The sequence below is a fragment of the Protopterus annectens genome, chromosome 4.part0 (genome assembly GCF_019279795.1).
Source record: "Protopterus annectens isolate FY-2018-M chromosome 4.part0, PAN1.0, whole genome shotgun sequence".
Lineage (NCBI taxonomy): Eukaryota > Metazoa > Chordata > Ceratodontiformes > Protopteridae > Protopterus > Protopterus annectens.
This window is the reverse complement of record NC_056733.1, coordinates 634,898,766-634,916,309: the sequence shown is the minus strand read 5'-3', so window position 1 is coordinate 634,916,309 and position 17,544 is coordinate 634,898,766. Positions and strand designations below refer to the sequence as shown.

Below are 17,544 nucleotides of genomic sequence, written 5' to 3'. Positions count from 1 at the left end.
AGGACATTTATGTGCAAATTGTCCTCTATGGGGTCCAGGTGCTTTGGACCGTCTTTCCCTGGAAATGCTCCCCCTCCACCCTAACAGGGAAGTGTCCGTGGTCACCGTGGCACTGGGCTGGGGGAGACAGAACGATTGACACCAAAGATTTGTTTCTGGCTTCAACCACCATAGCATTTCTTTCTTGCAAAGGTTTGTACGGTGTATCATGTGGTCGAGTGGGTGGGTTAAGATTGACCATTGTGATGAAAGGAGCCACTGTAATAGTCTCATTTGCAACCTCGCCAGTGGTACTAGGGTAAGGCTGCTACCACAAAGCCTAATAGTTGTAGTACAAGGCGTGCTGGTACAAATGTCTGTGGAAGGAGGACTTGAATCTGGTTTCTTATTTTTGAAAGCCTGTGAGGAGGAAGGGAAACTTGACAGGACATTGTGTTGAAAATTGCTCCAATGAATTCCAGTGTTCTTGTTGGAGACATGTTTGATTTTTCCATATTGATCATGATACCTAGGCGAAAAGCAAGGAATTGAGTGTAAAACAGACTGAGAAGCTTCCTGGTTGTGGTGGTGAGGAGCCAATCGCCTAGATATGGAAACACCTGGAATCCTTGTAGTTGGAGATAAGCTACTACGACTGCCATACATTTGGGTAAACACTCTGGGGGCTGTCGAGAGACCAAAGGGCAGTACCCTGAACTGTTAGTGATTGGCTCCCAGACGGAAATGGAGAAATCTCCGGAAGCATTTGTCCATTTTTATGTGGTAATACGCATCCTGGAGGTCTATAGAACACATCCAGTTGTCCTTCCCCAGAGAGGGGAGAATGGACTGCACCGTGATCATGGGGAATTTTTGAGTTTTGATGAATTTGTTTAGTAGGCTGAAATCCCGGATTGGTCTCCAGTCCCCTGTCGTTTTTGGCACTAAAAAGAACCTCAAGTAAAACCCGGACCCTATATGATCTGGTGGGACTGGTTGGATGACTCTTTTTCTTAGCAGCTTTTCAATTTCTAAGGCTACAGCCTCCCTCTGACTAGGTCGAACATCGGAGATTCGTTTTACAGGTCTGGGAGTGAGATTGAATGGAATATGATAGCCTCTGGATATTATTCTCTGCACCCACGCATCCGTTATGAGTTGCCAGGCTTGTAGATGCAGAGAGAATAGTCTCCTGACAGCTTCCAGAGGAAAGCAATCGGGCCGCTGTTCAGGAGCGCTGGAATTGTTGGCCTGAGAAGGAATCCCTAGCACCCTGGTTGCGCAGACACCCTCTGCCCCAAAAGGGACATCTTCCGGATGAGTTGCCCCCTCTGCCCCGGGAGGAGATTGCTAGTCACAAGTGTCACGAAAAGATCCTTGGGACTTCTTGAACCAGAATTTTCCTCCCCTCTGATTTCTGGAGTAGGATCTCGGGGGGGGGGGGGTGTATGCCCACAGCAGACAAAATCTTTCCACCTTTCTCAAGACGTGACAGTGTCTCTCTTCGGGACCAAAAAGGGAAGATTCATCAACAGGCATGTTGAAAAAGGAATATTTGAAAGGATCCATGAAGTCACACAAACGCATCCAAGCATGATGATGCCTGATGCGGCTGCTCGAGCTGCCCCCTCAGTAGTATGAAAAATCAAGCACATTGAGGAGTTTGAGATGGATTCTAGGGTAGCTAGCTGGGAGGCAACAGCATCCTGCACCTCGTCAGGCAGTACCCCTGCCAAAGAGGCAGACATTTCTGAGATTAGGTCTCTTTAGAGGTGAGTAAAGTGTGCCAGGTAATTCAGCGACCGAATGGCAAAGGTTGCTGAAGCGTAGGTCCGCTTCCATAGTCTGTCCATGGCCCAAGACTCCATGTTCGAGGGATGAACAGTGGAACTATCTTCTGCCAGTTCCCTCTTAGTGGCCGTCACCAAGACCATAGAATCTACTACCAGCTGTTTGGACCAGTTGGGTTGGTCTTCAGGTGTGGACACAATTTTATCCGGCCTCCGGGAGACACATTCTATGTTGTTCAGGGCCTTCCATGCACGCTGCACAATAAGCCTAATGAGCTCATCTCCAGGTGGGTCACCCAGGAAGTAGATGGTCAAGCACGGAAAGCCTGCATGAACACTGATTACCCAGAAAAAGGGTTGAAGGGTTTCCAGTCTCCTCTCTGCTTGAGGATCTTGAGAATGTCTCTAAATGAGACATCTTCCTGGGGAGACCGTGGGGACCCTTCTCCCTCATCATAACCGGTGTCTTTGGTGATGGATTCCTCGGGGGAATCAGGATATTTCCCTTTGCAAAGTTTTTTCCACGGTGGCTCCCCAGTGAGGTCTTCAGAGGACGACTCCGAAGAAAGGCTTCCCTTCAAGAGAAGGTCTCATGGCTCCCATGCTCGAGATCCCGACTCCGGAGAAAGGGTTCCCTTCAAGGGAAGGTCTCGTGGCTCTCATGCTCAAGATCCCGGTGTAGGAGGTTGAGACAGCTGCATGCTGGGGGGGGGGGGTTCTGGTTCCGATGCCAATCGTGACAACTGTGAGCCTGTTGAAGTGAGGACGCTATCCATCACCTGGAAAGCAGGCTTACCCGAAGAGGAATGGGAGATAAGAACAGAGGACAACCTCGGAACTGGGATCACACCCCACCCCAAGGAGCCCGCCTCCAGGTGAGGAGCTCCGAGAGGACCGGTAGCTGCCAGGAGAGCCGTGACTGCAGACGGTGCCACAGAAAAAAAATCGGTGCTGAACTAGGTGTCACGGTGCCGACAGCCCAATCACTGCTCCGAGGGTGCACCAGTTCCAAAGGAGCCGTGGCACCAAGATTTATCGGTGTCGACAGGGAAGCTTCCGCTGTCAGAGCCGAGACAGAGTGCACTGAGATGGACATCGGTACCAAAGTCTCAGAGACCTGGGAGGGGTCTGAGGAGGACAGACAGGTGAATACGCCATGAGAGCATCCATTCCAATAAAGAGGGAAGACCTAGTTGGGGTCGGTAATCCTCTAGCTGCCAAAAGCTGGTCCACAACCCTCACTACATCTTGTTCTGAAAGATGCCTGGTGGACCTGAAGGAAGCTGCCAATGGAGATTCTGGTCTCTCAATAAATGGACTGAATTGTTGCTCCAAAAAGGGGTCATTAGAAGGAGAGTACCTGGTTCTGGCAAGGTGCTCAATCTTTGGAACTGCAGGTGTCATCACAGTTGGAGCCATGTAAGACATCGGTACCATGGCTGGGGATGGTGCTGATGCTGGTACAGTGATAGGAGCTTGTGTCATAATCAAGGTCGGCACCGAGGGAGAAGACAGGGACTCTGGTGCCAAAGCTGTCTGCACCGATGGTGCGGGAGAAGCCTGGTGAAGTCTCGGTTCCGAGGAGGACAGAGATGTCGGAACCGAGCAACTCCATTTTTTTTTGTGCTTTTTCACATCCTTATGCTTAGGAGGTGGTGAGACCTCAGTCCCAGAAAAAGCCTCAGAGTAGGGTGTTTTCAGCATACTCTTCAGAAGAAGCTTGTTCTTATGTTCAGCCAACGTATGGTTGCAGAAGCTAGAACAAATGTCGCAAGATACATTAATGTGGTCAACGCCCAAACAATAAACACACTGGGCATGACTGTCTGAGTTGGGCATCTTATGCCCGCATTTATCACACTGCTTGAACCCTAGCTTAGCCTTATCCGATATTACGACAAAAACACTAGTACTATAATCCAACAATAAAACTTTATCTACCAAACAACAGTAAGAAGTTAAAGTAAGGAGAGAGCGAATTTCTTTTTTTTTTTTTCTTTAAAACAGATAGCTAGGAAGGAGTACCAGCAATGGTACTAAGAAATACCAAAAGGTAAAAGAAGGGCCTACCAAGGTAGGGAAGATGGAGTAGTACCAACGATGGTACGAAAGAACTACCAAGGTAGTAGGTAGGGTTTAGTCAGGAAAATTAGGGTTTAGTAACAAGAGATAACCTTAGAAGAAAAAAATGACTAAGGAAGGTAATTAGTCGAGAAAAAAAAAAAACTACAAAGAACCACAAAAAGGCTACACTTAGCTTGAGAGAAGGCTTGGCACATCTGACGAGGAAAGCAGCAAACGAGATCTGGACAGACTATGAGAGGGGCATTGTGGGTAGGTCTTAGCTGAGAGATTTTGGCTGGCGCGAGCTTGGTACCAGCCGTGTCAGTTCTGAGGATGGAACCAAAGTCCTATCAGTAAGGAATGAATGAAGATTTACATCATCACATTGTTACTTTTTTTACTTTACTTACCATTAGGAAGCAGCACATCATTTAAACTGTGCTACCTCCAGATATGTACTGATCGGCTTTATATAATACAACAGGACTGCAGAGAAATTGCAATAAAAATATAAATGAAAAGGAAAACAAAAAATTACCTCCAATTAATGGTTGATTTTTTTCAGATGACAAAGAAATATACTTACCTGCTGATGCTGCATACCAGTTTTACATTTAAGGAGCATAGAAGATCTTTACCATGGGAACAGAAAAAGATCACAACACCCTACATGATTACTCAACATTGTGCAACTAAACAGAAGGAAGCTGTCTTAGATAAACTATAACAAAAAAATGGTAAGAGTCACAAAGGACATTTTCCATATACCAGTAACCTAATTGAAATGTTCAAAAATCTTGACTCCTGCAATGTTTTTCAATAAAAAAAATACTAAACCAAAAACAGAACGACCAAAACTAAATAAATCCACAGATGAAAAGTGAAGCTAGGAACCACAGAGGACACAATCCAGTAATCCAAGACACTTTTTATGGATTTAGCGCTTTTGTCAAGGTGAGAGACCATCATTCTCTGATGAAGTCTTTCCTCTGTGGTTCATTCTCCGATGAAGTCTTTCACCTTGATGAAAGCGCTAAATCAATAAAAAGTGTCTTGGATTATTGGATTATGTCCTCTGTGGTTCCTAGCTTCATTATTCACCTGTGGAAAAATAAATACTATATATGGTTCAAAAGCAAATTTTTGTACAACAAAACTTGATTTTTTCCTGCTGTATTTTGTATCTGTTCAAAACGTCTTTACTAAACTGCAAACAAAATGCAAACTTATTTTCTTATATACCTGAAAATGAATGTTTTTTTTCAGATTAAAATTTCCATATGTAATTATGACCATGTCATTTAAACAATTAAAACCATTACCCTAGTGTCTTCTAACTCCCTCTGAAGTTTTTCAGCTTTGGTCTTTTCAAAAAGCAGGCTCTGTTCAAGCTCCTTAATGCGGGCATGCTCCAGTTTGGTCTGCGTCTGTTAGTAAAAAGGGAGAGGAAGAGAACACAACAGTGCCACCATCACATGCCAGCACGACAGGAGGGAGCCACATGCAGGCTTTGCCGCCAGCACCTTCCACCGTTGGTAAGTAGAAGAGGCAGAAGAAAGTAAAATGAGTATGGAAGAGGTCTGGGGGAGAAAGCAAGGACGTAGAGATGGAAAGTGGACTAAAAGCATACTCGAAAAACAAATGGGATGAAAAAGGAAATATAGATGGAAGAAGTAAAGAAGAGTTCATGCAGTAAGTATCAGCATCTTTTTATGCAAGATTCTTAATAGCAAAGTACAAATTAGAACAGTTAATATTCATAAAATACTATAAAACCCTTTTTATTCAAAATGTGTGTGAGTATATAATCTATACAAACAAACAACTATAGATATATTTGCGGATATGTCTTACAGCATCCTCCCTGCCTTACAAGAATGCATCTATGTGAGGTACCCCATAAGATCATACAACTCATTAATGTTTCACTAATTAAATAAAAAAAAACTCCAATTGACATACGAATTACATAAGCTGCTATAAAACCATGTAATTTGTAAGGTAAATTTCCAGTGATTTGACTGAAGTTTTGTGTACAATTGTGAGAAGGAAAACAGCATTTCACCCGAACATACATCCGCTAGTTGTAGTTAGTGCATCAGTGAACAAATAAAAAAAAGTCAATACACCACACACCAGAATGTGAAAAGCTTACTTAATATTCCCAAACGTTAGTAGACTAGCCACAGAAGTGCAATTCTCAAAACACAAATACCAATTACTTATGGGATCGAGAAGTTCTTCTCTGGTTAAATTACTTAGTCAACAAAAGTATATATCAAAAGGTTAAGAAAATCTAATCTATGGTGGCAGACTGTAATTCATGGACAGCTCATTACCACATGAAAAAATATTAAAAGACAAATACTGCTTCTTCTCCCTCGTACAAACTTTTTGAAGTGTGAATTACCACCAAATAAATATACGTCAGATCTGAGTGAGCACCAAGCAACACAAACTAATCACAACTTTAACCTGCAAATAAAATATCTGCTTTTATCAGTTAATTAGTACTCAAGTCTATCTTAGATAAGAGTTTGACTTACAGATTTTAATTTGCCAGTATTCAACTCAAATTGCTGTTTGCCACAGCAATTAACTACAAGTACAATTTATACTTGTGTCTTCGCAGTGAAACACTGTATGTGGCCTTTTTTTTCTCAGCAACTGTGTAACCATGGAGTTAGTATGGAGGGGTGAAACCCTTCACATTGGGGGAAACGGAAGGAGGCAAGCCCTTTATGAAGAAAACTTTTTTTTTTTTTTTGCTGTAATGAAACTTTGACTGTTTCCATTTCAACTCCGGGAGATATAGTGGAGGTGCACTTACTATACAGTTAGAACAATGACAACAGCAGCAGCTCTGCAGTGATTCATAGACAGATTAGATGACTAGACAGAAATATAATTTAAACAGTATATACTGACACATGAAAGTTTTCAACAGACTGTATGTTCCAAGTGTGAAAGGCACCAAATCTACTGTAGTTCACCAAATGGAGTATCAGTAATTTCTGTTCTAGACTGATTTTTAGAACTTATCATTACGTCTCACAATTGCCCCAAACTCCTCAATATCATAAGACTAAACTATTCTTTGAATTTTCATGATTCTGAATAAAATCATAATGACTTCAGATCCCAAAGTTTAAAGCTCTGGCTCAAAGCATCTGAATTATATTTAAACATGGACCTTTAAGAAGCAGATCTATTAAGAAAAGTCAGATGCCAGCTTACTAAGGGTGAGAAAGAGAAACAATGGACATCATATCCTACCCCACAAGAGGAACTATGGTTAGGCTGAGCTCCTGTAAGATGAGCATGAAATACAGACTCCAATGACTGGAAACAGCAGTGAAGATGATTCTTGCATCAACAATTCTCAGCAGGGACTGCAAGCTACTTGATCAAGCAAAGGTGATATAGCAAAACAGGATACCCATGACATGTATTAAAGCATGCCTACTTCACAAAGCATCAGTGATCATCTAAAAACTGACACTGCATTCACCTTCGAGGAAAGTACAGATATGCAAAATAACACACCACAACTTTAAAATATTATACGCATTTGTAACACACAATACCTTATCAGTTCAGGGGCACAAAATACCTCATTCATCCTGACTATGGTCTGATTAAAAGACAATTCCTTCACAGGAGGGTAAGGGTTAACATTTTCTTCACTGAAAGTTATACTTATAAATCTGTAGGAGAAGCCACAGTATCTCTATATTAGCATCATCAGACCCTTTATCCTCAGGAATTTCTTTACAGGGAATGCTCACCTACAATGGTCTCTGGAAACCAAGACTCATAGCCTGTAATGCATTTCTGGTTAAGGTAAAAAAAAAAAATCACCTTTCTTAACAGTAATAAATCTTTTTTTTCTTTACAGTATTCCCTGTGAAAAAAGATCGACTTGGATAATGGACATCTGCCTTGTCTAATGGTCTCTTACTTAGCTGACCCCTATGAAGAATATTCTACAGTGACTCACTGGCAAGAAACTTCAGTATTGCAAAGATATTAGGTTTCTTAAAGGGGAAAAACTGCTTTCAGTAAGAAAATAATGTTAAGATGGGCAGAATTTTAAGATGGGCAGACTTTCAATATGGCTGCACATTAAGTAACAGCTTAATTCTAGCTCTTCCAGTTTGAAAAAAGAAACTCAGCAGAGAAGGCCAGTGCACTTTTGTGCTTCTGGGTAAATTTTAGTAACTGGCTAGTTAGTGCACAGCCTGGATGCCAAGAAAAAAAAATACAGAAGACCTAAAGGAAAATCAGCTAAAAAAGTGAGGAAAAACATTGACTGGGAAAAGTACTGCAGCTGTTCAGCAAAAAGCATTGCAAGCTCCAGACATGACTTCAAGTAACCTAGAGGAAAGCATAAGACATTTACACACAGACCTGATGGAGTATATCCACTCAAACAACAAAAGGTTGGAAAAATGGAAGCTTTAAGCAGATATTCAGATGAAGTGATAAACCTGCAAAAATCAGAGGTCTGAATATGAGACTGCTCAAAAAGAAAGATTAAAAAAAAATAATAGAATTAGAGGGCACAGCACGTACGTAAACCTGAGATTTTCAGCTTTACCACAGAAGCTGGAAGGAACACACTGTATTACTGTTAAGAAAACACAAATGAGCAACTGGACTGGTACTCCTCAGCAGGAGATGTTAATTGAAAGAGCACATTATGTATATGCTCAAAACCTGGCTATGAGAAAGCAATCCAGACCTTTAAAAGTAAAGATGCAATCCTACCAGCAGAAGCTGTTGATTCTGATAAAATGATAGCCACGTACTCACCATAACTTGGTATCTGTGTTATCCGTAGTAACCATTCATCACGTATGGGTCCAGGATCTGACATAGGACCTGAGCTGGCACACTTAGACAACAGCTTAACTCAAGCTCCTTCCCTCCCATAATGCTATGCTGCACTCTAACCCCTCAGATCGAGTTTGCCCTGGAGAAAGACGACAGACAAAAACTACCTGCCACCAGACAAGGTCCGCCAAAAACCTGCCAACCCCTCAGGAAGGGGGATGGAGGGTAGGATCGTAATGAATGGTGGCTATGGATAACACAGACACCAAGTTATGGTGCATACATAAAAAAGTTATGTACTCACCATAACGTTCCATCTGAGTAGGTAACTTCATTTGTCAGCAACCGATGGGTATCGGATCCATCCTGGATCTGAGCCGGCAGCTTAACAAGCTAGAGATCTGAGCTCCAAGCTCCTCCCACTTACCCATAATACCCTGCTACCTCCCTCCAGTCCTCAGATCGAGTTTGCCCAATTATCAAACAACATCCAGACAAACAATACCTGAATATCCTAACCTGACGCATAACAGAACTAAAACATTCTATCATTCAAGTAACGAAAAAACAGGTTAGGGGGAAGGAGGGGGGGTTGGTTGCTGACAAATGAAGTTACCTACTCAGATGGAACGTTATGGTGAGTACATAACTTCTTTATCTGAAGTAGTTAACTTCATTTGATCAACAACCTGTGGGACAGAGTCCCCCGCTACCAAAAAACTTGGGAAGTCCTCAAGGAAGAATATTCCGGAGCACTGCAGAGCCAAAGGCTGCCCTCCCTCTGAATATCAAGTCTAGTTTATAATGCGAAATGAAGGTATGAGAAGAAGCCCAAGTGGCCGCAGAACAGATGTCATCCAAGGGAACTCTTGACCAAAACGTGGCAGAGGTAGCCATAGAACGGGTAGAGTGAGCATGAACGCCCAAGGGCTCCGGCTGTCCAGAACTTTTGTACTTAAGCAAGATGCAGTGGGATATCCATCTAGCTAGAGTCACCTTCGTAACTGTTTTACCCAAGGATGGCTTAGCAAACAAAATGAAAAGCTTGTCCGACTTGCGTGAGGCAGCCGTCCTGTGCAAGTAAAAGCGCAATTGTCTATGCACATCTAACGAATGCAGTCTGTACTCCCCTTTGTTCTGACAGTTAGGAAAGAAAACAGGCAAATTAATGGATTGGTTGATATTAGCCTCGGAAGCCACTTTAGCTAAAAAGGAAGGATTAGTCCCGAGAGATACCCTGTCCTTATGGAAGACCAGATACAGGGTTTTAGTACAAAGGGCCTGAAGTTCAGATACCCTTCTAGCTGAGGTAATAGCAATTAAAAAGGCAGTTTTCCAAGATAAGAACTTTAAGTCAACCAAAGCTGCAGGCTCAAAAGGTGGACCAGTTAGAGCCTGAAGAACTAAGGTTAGGTCCCATGGAGGAACCGCATTCTTGACAGGAGGTCTTAAAAGAAAGGTGCCCTTTAAGAAAGTCTTACAGATCTTAGTGGAAGCCAAGGGCCCAAGATTGTCCCCGATGTGGAAGTGGGAAATGGCCGCCATCTGAAACTTCACAGTAGAAGAACTGGCCCCTTGATAGAAAATGTGAGATAGAAATTCAAGTACTGGTGGAATGGGAGCTGTAAAAGGGTCCAAATCCCTATGTCGGGCCCAGATGGAAAAACATTTCCATTTACTGTTGTAGGGCTTATGCGCCGCCACCAGGATGGATTTAACAGGAGACGAGATACCAGGAGTCCTAGCCACTAACGGAACTGGATCAACCAAGCCGTGAGCTTGAGGTCATCCAGATTCGAAGTTTCCAATCCCGAAGGATGAGAAATCAGATCCGGAATGGGATCCAAGATCCAAGGAGGAGCTATGAGATGAGACCATAGATACTGGAACCAGGTTTGACGAGGCCAGAATGGGGCTATGAGGATCAGCTTGCTCCCCAACCGACGAGCTTTCTGCAGGAATTTTATAATTAACGGGAGAGGAGGATAAGCATAAAGAAGATCGGATGGCCAAGCATGAACTAGAGCATCTCTGGGGCTCTCCCCCGGCGGAGGAATTAGAGTGAAAAACTCGCTGCACTTTGCGTTCAAAGGCGATGTGAAGAGATTGCAGCAAGGTTGACCCCATCTGAGGAAGATCTGTTTTGCTACTAAGGGGTTCAGAGACCACTCGCAAGGCGAGAGGATAGTTCGACTCAGCTTGTCCACTAGAATGTTGGACCGACCCGGAATGCAAGTTGCTAGCAGAAAACGGTTGGTGGATATCGCCCACTCCCAAACTCTCATGGCCTTATGACAAAGAGGGTAAGACCTGGTCCCCCCATGTTTGTTGATGTACCAGACCACCGAAATGTTGTCGGTCTGAATTGCAATAGTCCCTGGAGGAAGAAGGGCATGGAGAGCCTGCAATGCTAGAAGCACCGCCCTCATCTCCAGAACATTGATATTCAGAACGGTCTCTATTGGAATTCACGTGCCTTGGACAGTTCTGCCCATGCAATGCCCCCCTCCACCCCAGGCGAGAAGCATCCGTGGTCACCGTGGCTTGGGGTTGAGGCATCAAAAATGGTTGCCCTTCTCGAAGCTCTCGTGAATGGAGCCACCAAAGTAGGGAGTCCCTGCAAACTCTGCTGAGGGAATCGGGGAGTCCAACGGATGTTGAAGGATGGACCACTGGACCTGTAAGGTCCATTGAAGAACCCTCATGTTCAAGCGGGCTAGTGGTGAAAGGTTGATATAGCAGCTTCCATGGACCCTAGGGCTCTCAGGACTAATTCCGCTGGTGGGGCCGGAGATTGTAGAAGTGCTAGTATATGAAGAGTTAAGGTGCGGAGGGGGCTTTGAAGGATTTTGCCTCGGTTTTGAGGCGTGTAAAATTTGCTTTAGAGAAGTTTTTCACTGTGGTTTTCTGGGCAGGGGGTGGAGTAGGGATGTGAATATCCAGTGAGATTAGTTTATGGTCTGATCTTACCAGTGAGGGATACACTTCTGGTCTGGAGCATAGTGTCCCCATGTTGGTGATGATCAGGTCCAGTATGTTTTCCCCTCTTGTGGGAGTGGTAACAAGTTGTTTCATAGCATTTGAGTTTATAAATTCTAGGAACCTTTGGGCTAGGGTGTTGGAGCTAGAGTAATGCTCCCAGTCTATGTTTGGGTAGTTGAAGTCGCCCAATATAATAGTGTTTGGAGAGACCTTCATATTTTCCAGTATTCTCAGGAAGGCCAAGTGGGGTTCCTGTGTTTGGGAGGGTGGTCTGTAGCAGGCTATAAACTGGAAGGCAGTTTTACCCACAGTTAGTTGCACATGGATAGTCTCTGATGCTTCGTGCTGTGCCACCAACCTGGAGGTGTGGGTATCTTTGACGAATATTGATACTCCCCCTCCTTTTGTGGTTCGGTCCAAGTTTTGGGGCCGAAAAGCATGGTATGAGGTATAACCTGGTAGTGCTGGGGTGCTCTCGGGAGCCTTGAACCAGGTTTCTGTTACTGCACAGATATCGATGTTCTCCATGCTAAGGAGAGTTTCGAGTGCGTGCATCTTGAGGTTTAGACTTCTGGCGTTGAGTAGCATTACTCTTAGTTTCTTATCCCTATGGAGGTGGGTTTGTCTTTTGTGCCTTGCCTAAAAAAGGCACTATGGGGGTAGCAAGAGCCTTTGCCAATATCCGAAAGCCCAGGGGTGACAGGTGCAAGCCGTCCCTAGCGAAGCATCGTGGCTTGTCGAGCATGTCATCCCAGGCTGACAGGCATTGGATCCCTTTTGAATGACACCAACACTTAAGCCAATTGTTGAAAGTGATCATCTTGTCTTCATATTGTGGCATCATTCTTGGTGAGGATAAGATGCTACTCAAGGTCAGGGTCATACCGGCCTGGGCTACATGCTCAGAGAGCGCCTCTATGTCTCTTTTCATGTAGTCCAGGGAGGTACGTCTCAGGTCATTCACACCAGCATGGACAATGACTGAGTCATATTTGTACTTGCCTTGGAGTGACCTGAGTGCTTGTGTTATGTGGCGGATCCTAGCGCCCGATAGGCAGCTCACCGTGACCTTCTCATTGTTCAGCCTGGTGAGCGGGACGTCAGTGTGCCTGACGATAGAGTCACCTATTACAAGTGTATCAGGTGTGTTGTTTAGCCTTAAGGGCTGTGACTGTTCGGCACACTGGCTTTGTGAGCTATGTGTTGCACGTGTTTTGTTTTGGGGTAGCGGTTGCTTGGGTGTCTGCTTTGGAGGTCTCTGCTGCTTAGGCAGATTTTTATTTAGAGCCTCCGAGTATGTTTTTGTGTGTTTATGTGTTTGGTTTGTTGTCATGGTAGGTCTATGTGAGACTGGAATTGTAGTGAGTGTGGTTTCCTTCTCCTCCTGACTGGTTACGCCAGTACTGAGTTGAAAGAGCTTAGCCTCCAGTTTGGCTATATGGTTGCATCTCTCACATGTGTTGGAATTTGTTGGGAAGAGGTTGTCTGTGTACATGAGGCAGTTGTGACATTGCCTCAAGATTCCCAGATTCACCATCTGGACCGGAGAGGAGATTGACAACTGACCTTTGGACATGCTAGAATAGTATTGGAAATTCCTTTATAATTGAAAAAAAGGGCCAATGGGGAACAAGGTACTCAAGGAGAGTTTGTGAGGGTGTAGTGCTTTTAATTTTTTAGAGCTGACTTATATAATTGCTTTAGTGAGCAAGTGCCAGGTAACTTAAATCCAATGTGTTACAGGTAACTTAAATGCAAAAACGACAAACAGTAACTTCCTTTCAAGTGAAACAAGGAAATAAGTACAGTAAGCAATGCAGATATCACTAGGGATCCACAGAAGTGCTAAAAGGCCGCAATTTAGGTGGAATTAGCGTTTCCGGGAAATAAACAAACAACAAGCATACAAATAAAGCTAGATTCAGCAGGCCTGGATCTAGTCTATGCTACAGCAAACAATGTGTACCAATTTCAGTAAGAAACAGTTAGAATATGCAGGCACTATAAGCCTCTAACCAGAAATTCCCTGCTCAGAAGGGCAGAGTCCAGCCTCTCCTCCCACAAGAGTGCAGACCGCAATCCTTCTTAACGTAAAATAACTGGCCTGAAGCCCAAGTGCTTAAACCAGAACTAATACACTTTTAGAATAACAGACACTGAGCTCTCAATCAGCAGTTCCCAACTTAGAAGGATGTAAGCTACCTGTCCTGCCACCACAGTGCAGGCCACAAACCTTCCTAATGTAAAACAACTGGTCTGAAGCCCAAGTGCTTAATCCAAAAGACTTAGAAATGATAGCTACACTTTAATCAAGTTACTACCAGCAGTAATAAATACAACTGAATACTTTAAAGAATGCCTGGATTAGTGCTCAAGTTATACAAACAAAGCTATATTCAGCAGGCCTGGATCTAGTCTATGCTACAGCAAACAAGGTGTACCAATTTCAGTAAGAAGCAGTTCAAATATGCAGGCACTATAAGTTTTAACCAGAAATTCCCAGCTCAGAAGGACAGAGTCCAGCCTCTCCTCCCACAAGAGTGCAGAACACGAACCCTCTTAATGTAAAATAACTGGCCTCAAGCCCAAGTGCTTAAACCAGAATGAATACACTTTTAGAATAACAGACACTGAGCCCTCAATCAGCAGTTCCCAACTTAGAAGGATGTAAGCTACCTGTTCTGCCACTACAGTGCAGACCACAAACCTTCCTAATGTAAAACTGGTCTGAAGCCCAGGTGCTTAAACTAAAAGGCTTACAATGAGTTACACCAAGCAGTAATAAATACAATTGAGTACTTTTAAGATGACGCAAAAGCAAAATAAAGTAGGAAAAAACACAAATACAGTAAAAGCAGATCATTTTTTTTTTTTTGGAAAGAGAGAAAGGAAAGAGAGAAAGGAGTAGCAGAAACTAAGCTGATTGGCCTTCTCAAATGCTCTCCCTGTACTGGGTAGAATGAGGTAATGACACTAGACTGGGAGGAGGGTCCCAGATCAAATTTACACTAGGGGCGGGCAACTGCAAAGCCACCAACTATAAAAACACTATACCAACAGGGTTAAGAGCCACACTGGATACCACCTTTGGCAGGGCTGCAGTCATTACACTTGGGTTGAATCCCAAAGCTGAGATTGGGTGGCTGGGTCTACAAAGGATTCGGGGTGGCTATGAGGCCCTGCAGCACTGCAGTGGCAAAGCCAGCTCTGGATTTAGAGTAAAGAGGCAAGTGGTAATTCTTGGTAAAGGTGTGCACTGAACTCCAAGTTACATCTTCCAAAATATCCTTGGTAGGTATTCCTCTAAGGAAGGCAGTTGAAGTGGCTGTTGCCTTGGTGGAATGTGGCATAATGTTGCTAGGTACAGTTTTTCCATGCTGTGTGTAGCAGAAATGGATACAGTGTTCTATCCACTTTGAAATGGTTTGCTTTGAAATAGCCTTTCCCTGTGATCCTGCAGTATATGCTACAAACAATTGCTCAGTTTTCCTAAAAGCTTTTGTTTTGTCCAAGTAGAAGCGTAACTGCCTGTGTATGTCCAATGAGTGCAGAAGCCTCCCCCCTTTATTCTGGGGATTTGGATAAAATGTTGGCAAGTGAATAGTTTGGTTAAGAGCCACACTGGATACCACCTTTGGCATAAATGTAGGGTTTGCTCTTAAAGAAACCCTGTCCTGATGAAAAATGATGAAAGGTTCCACTGCCATTAGTGCCTGTAACTCTGAGACTCTTCGTGCTGAGGTTATTGTTAGAAGCAGAGCAGTTTTCCATGACACACATTTTAATTCTGCTGAATTGGCTGGTTCAAAAGGAGGTAAAGTTAGTTTTTCCAACACAAAGTTGAGGTCCCAAGTTGGTGTTGGTGCTCTCCAGGGCGGTCTTAAGTTTTTAGCCCCTATGAGGTACTGCTTTAATAATGGATGAGAGAATATAGGAGGATCCGTGTTGTAATGAGCTGAGATGGCAGAGGCGTGGATCCTAATGGATGAAAAGGATAGGCCTTTGTCCAGCATCTCAGTTAAGTATTGTAATATCTGAAGAATATTTGGAACAAGAGGGTCAAAACTTTGAGCCTGGTTCCAGGCGCATAATCTCTTCCACTTTTCTGAGTAAGCTTTCCTGGTGCTGGGCCTCCTGGCCTCCAAAATGACATCCATAACCACATTAGAAAGAGGTGTTGGCTGTTTGGCTAAGTAATCTGCCATGCAGCCAAGTTTAAGGTTTTGAGATGGCTGTGCAGGATCTGATTGTTTTGTTGAGGAATTGGAGGTAAAATCCATGCTGGGCCTTGAGCCAAGTTCTTTAAGATTGGGTACCGGTGCTGACATGGCCAGTCTGGGGCAATCAGGATCATTTTTGGCATTTCTTGTCTGGCTTTTAGGAGTACCTTTGAAAGTAGACGCAGTGGTGGGAAGGCATAAAGTTTTAGGGTTTTCCAGCTGAACGAGAGAGCATCCACTTTCCATGCGTGTGTGTGGTAAGTCCTTGTGCAGAATTTCTGTAGTTGGCAGTTCAGAGGTGAGGCAAAAAGATCTATGTCTGGGCACCCCCATTTCTGTGTTATCATGTTGAATACTTGTGGATTTAATTTCCACTCGTGAGGATCCATAATGTTTCTGCTTAAGTCGTCTGCCAGAGTATTTTTCTTTCCTGGCAGGAATTGTACTGTGCTCCACAAAGTCATGGCTTGTCTGCAGAGGGGATAAGAATGAGTGCCCCCTTGCTTGTTTATGTACCATATAACTGCAGTGTTGTCTGTCTTTAGTAATAGTTGTCCTGGATGCAGAAGGTCCTTGAAAGCTGTTAGGGCATTTTGTACAGCTAGCATCTCTTTTTGATTGATGTGAAGATGCATTTGGTCTGCGGCCCACATGCCCTGAATACATTTTCCTGCCATGTGTGCTCCCCAGGCGTAATCCGTAGCATCTGTTAGTGTCTGCCTGGGTGTGGGTAAAGTGAAAGGCTGTCCCTTGTTGTGGTCACATGCCTGTGCCCACCATCGAAACTCCTGTTGTAGGCAGGGAATAAGTGGTATTACTGTTGCCAAACTGTGACAGTGTTGAGTCCAAACACTTTTTAGGTACCATTGCAATTTCCTCATATGCAGTCTGGCATATGGTATTAGTAGTATGCAGGACGCCATGAACCCCAAGGCCTGCAGAATTTTTCTTGCAGGGAGTTGGGGTTTTGTTGCCATCAATTGAAAGTACTGAGTCAGTTGTCTTTGTGCTTGTCTGGCGTGAGATAAGCCATCTGGGCATTGTAATTAAGCTGGCACCCAGGGATATTATCTCTTGTGAGTGCACTAGTTTTGACTTCGTTTCGTTTACTGTGTACCCTAGGCAAATTAGCAATCTTTTTACAAACGCCAGATGCTTTAGAAGAATGTCCTTGCTCTCTGCTTGAATAAGACAGTCGTCCAAGTAGGGATATATTTGAATTCCTTTTTGTCTGCAAAATGCAATTACTGGTGCCACGCATTTTGTGAAGACCCTGGGCACAGTAGATAAGCCAAAGGGCAGTGCAGAGAATTGGTAATTCATTGTGCCAGCTATGAATCTGAGGTATCTTCTGCAATTTTGTCTGATTGGGACATGCAGGTATGCCTCTGAGGTCCAAAGTAACAAGCCAAGCCTTCTTGCCCAGCATGGAAATAAATTGCTGTAGTGTCAACGTTTTGAATTTCGGAACATCCAGGTAAGTATTTAGAGTAGATAGGTCCAGTATGGGTCTCCAGGCTTTGTCCTTTCTGGGGACCAAGAAAAGTCTTGAGTAAAATCCTTGTCCTTGTTCCTGTTGTGGCACTTTTTGAATAGCTCTCATATCCATGAGGGCAGTAATTTATTTTTGTGCCTCTGCCCATTGATTTTGTGGCAGGTCTGGCATTCCTTTT

The 17,544-nt window shown here is 43.8% G+C and overlaps 1 protein-coding gene across 8 annotated transcripts in view; it reads right to left on the bottom strand.

Moving 5' to 3' along the window:
• CLIP1 (CAP-Gly domain containing linker protein 1) overlaps nt 1-17,544 on the bottom strand; it is a 4,646,656-nt gene that overhangs the window by 2,416,533 nt on the left and 2,212,579 nt on the right. For 6 of the 8 annotated variants that reach the window (XM_044068589.1, XM_044068590.1, XM_044068592.1 and 3 more), the window contains exon 9: nt 5,156-5,260. The exons of the other annotated variants lie outside the window; for them this stretch is intronic. In XM_044068589.1, the coding sequence (XP_043924524.1) occupies nt 5,156-5,260 (105 nt within the window). The remainder of the gene's footprint in view (nt 1-5,155; nt 5,261-17,544) is intronic. 8 annotated transcript variants of the gene reach the window in all.